General features: G+C 52.3%; 1 protein-coding gene across 8 annotated transcripts in view; it reads right to left on the bottom strand.

Moving 5' to 3' along the window:
• Positions 1 to 10,630, bottom strand: part of FCHO1 (FCH and mu domain containing endocytic adaptor 1) — a 29,277-nt gene that overhangs the window by 15,978 nt on the left and 2,669 nt on the right. For 2 of the 8 annotated variants that reach the window (XM_043467298.1, XM_043467305.1), the window contains exons 2-7: positions 8,399 to 8,447; positions 8,079 to 8,164; positions 7,606 to 7,676; positions 3,442 to 3,533; positions 2,213 to 2,287; positions 772 to 913 (exon numbers count right to left, since the gene is read on the bottom strand). In XM_043467298.1, the coding sequence (XP_043323233.1) occupies positions 772 to 913; positions 2,213 to 2,287; positions 3,442 to 3,533; positions 7,606 to 7,632 (336 nt within the window). In that variant the 5' untranslated portion in view covers positions 7,633 to 7,676; positions 8,079 to 8,164; positions 8,399 to 8,447. Of the gene's footprint in view, positions 1 to 771; positions 914 to 2,212; positions 2,288 to 3,441; positions 3,534 to 7,605; positions 7,677 to 8,078; positions 8,165 to 8,398; positions 8,448 to 9,824; positions 9,993 to 10,256; positions 10,334 to 10,630 lie in introns of those variants that run through there. The other 6 variants (XM_043467301.1, XM_043467299.1, XM_043467300.1 and 3 more) reach the window with 6 other exon arrangements.

The raw sequence follows: 10,630 nt of genomic DNA, 5'->3' as shown, positions 1-10,630 counted from the left end.
TGGAGTTCTCCAGGCGAGAATATTGGAGTGGGTAGCTATTCTCTTCTCCAGGGGATCTTCCTGACCCAGGGATCGAACCCAGGTCTCCTGCATTGCAGGTGGATTTTTTACCATCTGAGCCACCTGGGAAGCCCCATGTTGTTGTATGGGAGAAACCAACACAACATTGCAAAGCAATTATCCTCCAACTAAAAATATATTTAAAACAACTTCATTTAAAAAATAAAGTTTGGGCCAAAAAAAAAAAAAGAGTCTAGAAATGTCAAATAAGATCTGTAGCTTCTAACGCTCTAGATCAGGGGTCAGCAGACTTTTGGTGTGAAGGATCAGGTGGTAAATCTGACATTGAACTCAGCCATTGCAGTTCAAATAAGCCAGCCACAGAAGATCTGAACGTGAATGGGCACGGCTGTGGCCAACACAACTTTATTTACTGGCATTAAAGTCTAAATGTCCTGTAATAAACACACATCATAAAATATCCTTCTTCTGATTTTTTCCCCCAATCCCTTAAAAGTAGAAAAACTACTCACAGCTCGAGGTGATGGTCTAGCCATCGCCCACTGGCTGCAGTTTGCAGACCCCCTGCTCTTAGAATTCTGAGAGTCTGAAATTCAACAATGCTCGGGTCTGTGAGATTCTGAGTTTGATGTCGTGGAATGAACAGAACCCTCAGGGGCACACACCAGGGGCTGGGGTTCCGAGGCCCCGGAAGTCCTGGGATCCTAGGAGCCACAGCCGTTCCCCACCCGCCGGCCGCGCGGCACCCACCTTCTTGTGCGCCTTGAGCTGCTCCTCCCCGTGGCGGAGCACATCCTTGATGAGATCCTGAAGCTTCCGCGTCAGCTCCAGGTGGCAGAGCGCCAACTTGTCTGAGGAGACTCGGAAGACCTCCCAGAGCGGGGCAAAGGTCCTGGAAACAGAGAGGTGGGGGTCACACCCAGGGCCCAGCAGGCCCAACCCCAACCCCTCGGCAAGGGACCCCTCACCCCGCATGGCTGGCTTTGGCTCAGATACCTCATGTGCTCTGGGCCCTGCTAAACACGAACATATATGAACTCATTTAATCCCCACTGCAATCACGCAAGGTGGGCCTGCAGCAGACAGGGAAACTGAGGCATGGGAGGCCCCATCACTCACCCAAGGCCCCTCAGCAAATGAACATCAGAGCAGGAATTTAAACCTAGGCTGACGCCTGCCGTCCTCTCTCTGGACTCCAGGCCCAGCCTGGTACTCCCCTTGCCCTCTCTTTCTCCCCCACCTCATCTCCACGGTGCCCGGGCCCTGCAGCCAGGCCTGCCTCTTTGCTCTTCCTTGAACATGCGCAAGTGTGCTGCTGCCTCAGGGCCTTTGCACTAGCTCAGCCACCTTCCTGGGTCTCTGTCCCTCGGACACCCCCACGGCTGATTCTTTCTCATTACTGAGATCTCATCTCCAGATATAGTACCCACCTTCTAATGCTCCTATTTCATTCTCTTCCTAGCACTGTTCTCTCTGGGAAAGGACTTTGTTCATGTTTGTGGTTAACATCTGTCACATATCCCAGATGCACACCCTATGAACCGGGCATGAAGGTGACTGGAGGCTTGATCTGTTTTGATTGCCCCTGGGCCCCCTGGTGCCTCGAACAAGGTCTGGCACCCAGTATGGGCTCAGTAAATATCCACTGGATGAATGAATGAATTATAGCTTGCCAGGCTCCGCTGTCCATGGGATTTCCCAGGCAAGAATACTGCAGTGGGTAGCCATTTCCTTCTCCAGGGGATCTTCCTGACCTAGGGATCAAACCTGCGTCTCCTGCATGGCAGGCAGTAAAGAACTACTGTACATGCATGCTCGGTTGTGTCCGTCTCTTGCAATCCCACAGACTATAGTCCATCAGGCTCCTCTGTCCATGGGATTTCACAGGCAAGATACTGAAATGGGTTGCCATTTCCTTCTTCAGGGGATCTTCCCAACCCAGGGACTGAACCCAAGTTTCCTGCATTGCAGGCAGATTCTTTACCACTAGTGCCACTGGGAAGCCCCTTTACCACTGAGCCACCTAGATATACATTCATATTCCTCTGTCCAATTAGCCCATAAACAGGGGGATGACTCCCTGCCCCACATATCACAAGTGTGAAGAGATGTACACCCAAAGGCAGCCTCCTGTTGCCCCCAGGGACCCCCACACCCTCGGCGACTCCTGCCTCACCCACAGCCCACTCACCCCATGGGGGTCCCGTTGCTGGCCAGCTTGGAAAGTTTTGCCATCGCCTTCGAGTAGGTCTCCTCGATGGTGGCCCTGGGTAGGAGGACAGGGAAAGGATGGGGAGGGTCCTGGCACCTTGGGACAGGCCCCATACCCCTGGGCCTCAGGTTCCCCATCTCAAACATCTGAGCAGAGGCCTCCAGGAGAATGATACAGTCCCCTGGCAGGGGAAGATGTTTGGGAAATTCAGGGCAGAGGTTTTCATCCTTAAATAAAATGTTACTGACAGCAGCAGTAGTAGCAGCAGCAGCAAGAGCAAGTAAACAAAATTTTGAGCACATAGTATCAATGTTTCAGGTGCTTTGTCTCATTTAATTGCAGAAGATAAACTCAGATTTCTTTTTTTTTTTTTGGGGGGGGGGCGCCCGCCGCCGCCGCCATGCTGCCCAGCCAGCGCGCGCACAGCGGGCGGGGGCGGGGCCCAAACTCAGATTTCTTTATTCCCTCTAGACAGACACTGCTAAATGCCTACCTAATATCCACTCACATTTTCACCCTAATAGAATTGTTTTGTTTGAGGTAGCCATGTGCCCAGTTAAAACTAGTTACCCACTGGGGTATTTTTTGACAGAGGCACCCATGGGGTACCACAGACAATAGTGGATGGATCCAGGGTCTGAAGCCTCATGAAACAGCATGGCTGTGACAGGTCTGCATGACAGCCCCAGAGAGGAAAAACCTGGTTAATAATCCTTTGGACTCTCTGCCCAGATTCAACGGGCATTCAGCTGCTGAGTGGTTGGGGAGCAGAGGTTGCCTTGCAATTTGAGTTTATTGTGTTTTCTGGGACATTGGAGCATTTACGAGCTGAAATATAGATTATTTCATCATACATGTATTTTCTTTTATTGTACTCAGGGCCTGAGATTGAGTTTTCAAATTTCTCCTTGTAAGTAGGTCATATTATCATCTCTACAAGAGGAGGGCTTAGAAGTCTGGTGATTATTGTTTAAAACGGGGCACAGGGCTGACAGTGTTGAGAACTGTCGGTCGGTTGGGTCTTCAAGCTCATTTGATTCTTGGAGACCCCAGGGATCAGGACTCTTTCTGGCAGAATGTGGTGCCTTGTCAGGGTGGGATGGGAAAGGGAAAAATGGGGCAGAGCCTGGGTGGAAGTACAGGATGGGCATGGCTGAGTGGACTTCAGGTCTTGGCCATGGGGATGGATGGGGCTTGGGGAACCTCACCTCTCCCGGATGAAGTCTGCCAGCTCCTTGGTGGAGATGGGCCCCTGCTTCACGCTGTGGTACAGGACCTCAAAGCCATGGTTTTTCTCTCCCTGCAGGGGGTGAGGATGGAGATTGAGAAAGGGGATGGAGAGGACATCAAGGATGCCTAGCAACAGGGGCCTGGGTTGAAGAGCTAACTGGCAGAAGTCCATCCTCTTGGCTGTAGGCATTGGTTCTGGCCTGAGCCAATCACCAGCTGCATTTCCCCCTGGTCCTAAGGATTGGCTTATGGACCTTAATTTGGCCTAATTAGAAGAGACCCTGGGATCCTTGTACCATAGTTGAGAGACCGGCAGTCTCATTCACTCTTATCTTCCTCTCTCACTGTCTGTCTGTCTTTCTGTGGGAGTGTGTACGTATCTCTCTACCTCTGTTTGCTCCTTTCTCTTTGGTCTCTTCCCCTCTGCTTTTCTCTTTGTATCTGTCCATAAATGAGAGATTATATGGTCACAGGAGATCCTGGAAACCAAATAGAAACCATGAATTTTGCAAAGATGCTGAACTTGAGGGTCTGAATAAAAAGCGTGTTGAGGGACTTTCCTGGGGGTCCTGTGGTTAAGGATCCACCTTCCAATGCAACGGATGTGGGTTCGATCCCTGGTCAGGGACCTCAGATCCCACGTGTCGTGGCGAAGCTAAGCCCATGTGCCACAGCTACAGAGCCCAGGCACTCTGGAGCCTGTGTGCTGCAACAAAGGTCTTGGTTGTGAAGTCTTTAAAAAAAAAAAAGCATCTTGAGTAGAGATGCTGGACCAAACCAACCCTGAAAGCCACACTATTGCACAACTCTTCAAGTTTATGAATTAATACAATCCCTGTTGCTTAAGTCACTGTAGCCTTATTTTCTGTTCTCTTCAACATGAAAATTCTCTCTGAGGACCCCACAAAGCATGATGTGGGTCTGATACTCTCTCAGGACCCAGCAATGTCCAGTGCAGGGTGGGGCACAGAAACGGAATTTGCATTTGTTGAATGGAGGGACAAGTTATTTTGCTGTTGCCTGGTGCTGGTGGGAACAGAGCCTCTACCCTGGTGTCTGCTGATGCCTTGCACAGAACCCCTTTTCTCCCGGTTCTGGGGTCACCACAGTTTGAGGTGGGGCTAGGGCTACACTTTGCAGTCCAGATCAGTCATGTCTCTCTCCAAACCTATAGCAGCTCCTCATTAAGACGGGAGCAGGGAGTCATCTACCTCTCATGTGGGATGATTCACATCATGGTCCTAAAGCCCCAAAGGCAGCCCTCCTTGTTGAATAAGTCGCGAGGTTAGTTACTGTCATGTCCCACTCTTTGCGGCCGCATGGACTGTAGCCCACCAGGCTCCTCTCACTGTGGGACTTCCCAGGCAAGAATACTGGAGTGGGTTGCCATGCCCTCCTCCAGGGGCTGACCCTGACCCTCCTCCTGACCCAGGGATCGAACCCACATCTCTTGCGCCTCCTGCATCAGTAGGCAGGTGCTTCACCACTGGCGCCACCTGGGAAGCACAGTGGTGAGGCCTCAGCAAACAACCCCAGCAGCCCCCTGCCCACCCTGCCCAGGGGATCCTCGGGTGAGGCCGCACCAGGCACTGCTGCCCAGGCCAGCATCTGGAGCTGACTCAGAGCCAACTGCTGGCCTGTTTCCCAGACCTGGCAAACCCCCAGCAGTGTCTGACTCCCTTGGGCTGGGCTGGCAGCCGAGGGTCCTGGGAGGGGCTGTCTTGAGCCTATGTCTCCTATCGGAACCTCTGGACACCAGTCTTGCTCTCAAGCCAGGCCCAGAGAGATGTTTCTCTCTGTTTTTTTTTAAAATTTATTTATTTCTTTTTGGCTGTGCTGCATCGTTGCTGGTGTGCAAGCTCTTCTCTAGTTGCAGTGTGCAGGCTCCTCATTGCAGTGGCTTCTCTTGTCTGGGAGCAAGGGCTTTAGGGCGTGAGGGCTCCAATTGTTGCATCAGATGGTCTCAGTAGTTGCGGCTCCCAGGCTCTGGAGCACAGGCTCAATAGTTGTGGCGCATGGGCTAAGTTGCTCTGCAGTAAGTGGGCTTTTCCTGGATCAGGGATCGAACCTGTGTCTCCTGTACTGGCAGCCGGATTCTTTACCACTGAGCCACCAAGGAAGCCCAAGAGATCTTTCTAATACAGCTTGATCATGTCTCTCTCCTGCTCACACTTCCCCCCTGGGCTCCCCACTGCCCTCCATGCCACCAGCCCTGCCTTGACCCAGCAAGACTGGGGAATCCTTGTCTGACTTGATCTCTCCCGAATGGAGCCTCCTTCAGATCAGTCAGGGCCCCAGGATCACCCAGCAAAGAGCCAGCAATACTAACAATAGATTAAAAGAAACATTAATTAAAAGAAATAGACAGGGGACTTCCCTCACAGTGGTTAAGAATCCGCCATGCAATGCAGGGGACACAGGTTCGATTCCTGGTCAGGGAACTAAGATCCCACACGCCCCAGAGCAACTAAGCCTGCCTGCCACAACTACTAAAGCCTGCATGCCCTGGATCCTGTGAACTGCAATTACTGAGGCCACAACTAGACAGGCTGTGCACCACAGTGAAAGATCCCACACGCTGCAACTAAGATCAGACACAGCCAATAAACAGATAAATAAATAAACAAAAGAGAAACGGACATTCCAGGGTGCTCCTTGAACCCTGGGGAAGTAGGAGCTCCATTCCCCTTTCCCAGATGGAGAAACTGAGGCTTCAAGATGCAAAGTCACTTGCCCAAGTGCTCCCAGAAGAGTCCAATTCAAATCCCAAACTCAAAACTCTTACCCACTCTGTACCAGGCTATCTTTGGAGGGAGGGGTTGGGGGTGGCTACTATTTTCTCTTTGCTAGTCTGAATTTTCTGCAGTGAACTTGCCTGCTTCACACAATTAAAAAGAGTTTAAAATACATGTAGGTGCCCATCAGGACTGCAAAATGTGGGCAACAACTGATCCTCAAACGACCAAACCTCCTTACACAAAGTGGGCTCAGAGAGGGGCAGCCCTCGGATGGAATCACACAGCCATTCAGAGGCAAATCCAGGGACCGTGACCCTTGGAAAGAAGGTGGAGGTCCAGCCCTCCCCCCACCCCTCCCACCCCCCTACCCCCCGCCCATAGGTGGCAAGCGGGTGCTGCCCCTTTAAGAAAGCAAATGCTAGTAAGAGGAGCCCCAGCTGGGGAGGGAGAAAGGCCTGTTGCCAGGGGCAACTCGTTGCCTAGCAACGGGCTTCCTCTCTGCAAGCTTTGGGCCTGCAACCGAGGAAGGGGCTTTCTGTCCTGGGTCCTACCCTATTCTCCTGTTCACTCGTTCTCTGTTTCTCCCCATTAGCCTGGCTCTGCAAGAGGAGTCCTTGTGCCCTCCACTGGCCACCCTGTGTCACACCTCTTTATTTCTGCCCAGGTTGTTCCCCCTGCCCAGAATGCCTTTCTGGCATCCTGAAAAATCAGCCTTCAAAGCCCATGGCAAACACAGCTCTGCCTCCTTGCTCATTCTCTGGCACACCCAAGGTTGGGCTTAATCCTGACTCAGTAAGACTTGAGGGGTCTTATTAGCTCTGTGTCCCCCGGATTGGGGGTTCCTCAGGGTCAGGATTGGGAGGGAGTCTCCTGGGGGCTCCAACATCTCCCAGAGTGGGCTGGGTGTGGGGTGGTGACAGAGAGGGAGGGAGGGAGTGAATGAGTAAAAACAAACTGTCTCACTTGGCTCCTTGAGTCAAGTCCCCAGTCTGGAGAGCAGACAGGTGAGCAGGTCCCTAGGGGTCAAGTCAAGAAAACCCCCCAACTCTCCAGGATGGGGAAGATGTGGAAATTCCCTGGCTGGAATGATCCTGGAAGCTCGGCCCAGCCCTGGGTTTGAGACCTGACTCTGTACTTCTCGCTGGGCAACTTCGGGTAAGAGATTCCTACTCTGGGCCTCAGTCACCCTGTTCAAGCTGTGACGTGCCCAAGACCACAAGGCCTATGACATCTGGGGCTACAGATTCAAACCCAGCCTGACTCCTCCCACTTTAACTTCTACCCCCTGCAAACCCTCCATCTGCCCAAGACTCTGCCTACAAGCCGGCAGGTTTCTCCATCTCCATAAAAGCCCCCACAGCCCTTCCAGGACACCCCACCAAAATAAAAGTAAATCTTACTTACCCAAAAATACTCCCCAAAATATGACATTTTGATGGCCTCTGTGGAGACCCCTGAGGGTTCCTATCTTGTGCCTGTCCAAAGAGAGAGGCAAACTTGAGTTGTAGTCACAGCTGGCTAGGGCCTAAGGAGGGGAAATTCCAACTTCTCTCCTTGTGGAGGAAGGAGAGAGGATGGAGGAGGAACCAAAAGCCCCAAAGCTGGGAGTATGCCAGGGTCTCTGGAGTGATTCAGCTTTGGGCATGGTCCCCAAGTAGCTCCCAGCCTAGGGGGACAGAGTTGGATACAGATACCCCCAGCCCTGTGGGGTCAGAGCTGAACTAAATGAAGGGATAGGGGCTGGGGGAGCCTAGACTAGAGGAGGGGGTATGGGGGTGGGGTTTTTAAGCATGAATAGGAGTTCATGGTGGGGGATGGGTAGAAAAGCTCTGGGCCATTTCAGAGACAGAAAAACTGAATCCCCTCAAGCTACTTGCCAAGGTCACACAGCCAGGAAATGACAGTGGATTTGCACTTGGGTCAGCTGAGTCCCGTGAGCACTGGGCTCCACTCTGGGCGGCTCCTGTCGGAAAAGGGTCAGGTGAGAGGTGGACACTGGGACTGTGATCGGCCCTGTGGGAGTTGGGGTCCTTCAAGTGGCCCTAAGGTTCCCTCAAGGTCTCCTGGATCCCTCTACAGCAGTCCCCATGCCATGCACATTCCCAGGATAGAAAGTTCAATCCTTGCCGTGGTGACCCGGCTGACACTGGTGCGTCCATGAGTCCTGCCCCTGCCCCCTGGAAGCCAGTGTGTTCACCTGGTAGGTATCTGAGTCACTGTCCAGCTCCGTGCCTCAGTCTCCCCATCTGCAAAACACGAGGAAATGCCTAGAAGAGATCTTACTGGAGGACCCCAGGCCTCCCAGGAGAAGGGGATGAGCCAAGCCACCAGGCGAGGGAGGGACACTTGGTGTCCTTGGCATGTTGTCGAGGTTGGGCTTGTCACTGGAGCCCACAAGCCTCATCCATAATTCATGACCCCAAGGGCAGTTCAGCAGCAGCTGGGAGCCCAGGAGGCACAGCAGCAGCAGAGATGGGGCTGGTGACTGCAGGGATGCGAACGCTCCCTGGGCCTCACTGGAAAGGACCGAGCAAGGACCTTGGGCAAGGCTGCCTCTCTGTAAGCTGCAGTTTTCTAATCTTGAGTTTAATTTGACCCATTATCAGCTAGCCTCCTGGGTGACTTCTATAAGTCACCCAGCACCCACCATGTGCCTACCTGGCCAGGACAATAACAGGGTCCATGAGATGATTTGGCTGGGGGACTTAAACTAAAGGAGAGGGCATGGGAGTTGGGGTTTTAAAGCATGAATAGGAGTTCACCAAGCAAACAATTATTTTATTCAACAAACATTCTTAACCACCACCCCGTGTTGGGCAGCGCTGGGACCCCTGAGAAATTCCAGGCCCCAGTGTAGCCCATGAGGAAACCTAGTCTAACTGGACACATACAAAGCTGACATCCCAAGAGGGAAAAGCCCTAAATTCCCATCTCATTTCTTAGATTTTGGCCATGACCTAGACCCTGAGCATCTCCAAATCCCTTGGCGCTATGCTAACTGATAATGGGAACCACTAGCCCCCATGTGGCAACTTAATTTTATTTTTTGCAACTTAATTTTAAGCTGAATAAAATTAAATACAATTAGCCTCCTACTTCCTCAGTTGTGCCAGCCTTGTTTCCAGGGCTCAGTAGCCACACAAGGCTGGTGGCCACTGTACTAGACAGCACAGATGAAGTTCCGTTAGACAGTACAGGTCTAGAAGATCCTAGGAGCCAGAGAGCCCAAGTTCCCCCGAAACCAAGAATCTTTGAGACTGTTTTTACAGCTCCCATTAGATTGCCCCACCCCGTTACACATACACTGAGCACCAGTGAGTGTGACGCTGTGTCCAGTTCTTTTCAGGCACCACACATGCATTCAACCTTCACAACCACAACGTGGGGCTCAATATCAACTTTACAGATGAGGAAACTGAACCACAGAGAGGTCACTGACTGTCCCCAGGTCACTATGACCTGTCTGCTGAAGAACCCCTGATGGAAACTACCACATGGGGTTCTGGCTCACCATATTCCCGCGACCGCCCTGCCATCCATCCTGCCACTCAGGGGTGTAAAGTGGGGGAGCACAGTGGCAGAGCAAAGGGTGACCCTGCGCAGGCCCAGGAAGTGACACCTACTGTTTCTCTCGAAACCCGGGCCAGGTAGGAGGGTCTCCCTTCTGTCCCCGAGAGGGGAAAGGAGGAGCAGTGGGGGCCTCCTGGCCTGGGCTCAAACTCACCGGACAGCGAGTGGGAACAGAGCCCCGAGACAGGACGGGGACCGGGAGATAACCACGTGGCCCCTGCCACTTCCGTTAGCTGGGGCCCCTGTGCCTGGGGGACAGGAAGCTCACCCCGCCCCGCCCATGGCCCAACCGCCAGCTCACCTCCCCCGCCAGACCAGCACCCCTGGGACCTCCCTAGAACTGCGCAGGTGCTGGGTGGGGAAAGCTGAGGCCCCCACCTTGGGGCTATTATTAGTGAGCAAATATAATCTTGATAGCAACTGTCAAATAATAGTACCCACAAATCTGAGCACCAACCATGTAGACTAAACATTCCACATCTCACCATTCTTTGGTAGGCCAGTGATGCCGGCTTCACTGGGTGGGGGTGGGGAACCCAAGACTCAGAGGGGGTAGTCCACGTGCCCAAGGTTGCACAGCCTGTGAATGGGAGCACCAAGACTCAAACCCAGGGCTGCATGAGGACTTCCATGGGCCTGAGGCATTTTTGCTTTCAGGGTCCCTTCCTCCACTAAAAAAGTAGTTTAAACTATTTTTACAACTACATTTGACATAGAAATGAATATATTAATACCATATATTAAATGTTTTCTTTGACCCCAAAGCCTGGTTTTTTTTCCCCTTCTGATTTTAAAAGAAGTTAAAACACCTTTACGGACCCCAAGGTTGTGCCTGAGACATAGTGGTCACTGTGTCTGA

The sequence above is a fragment of the Cervus canadensis genome, chromosome 4, assembly GCF_019320065.1.
Source record: "Cervus canadensis isolate Bull #8, Minnesota chromosome 4, ASM1932006v1, whole genome shotgun sequence".
In the NCBI taxonomy this organism is placed as follows: domain Eukaryota; kingdom Metazoa; phylum Chordata; class Mammalia; order Artiodactyla; family Cervidae; genus Cervus; species Cervus canadensis.
The sequence above is the reverse complement of the archived record's forward strand: the minus strand, read 5'-3'. Positions and strand labels throughout refer to the sequence as shown.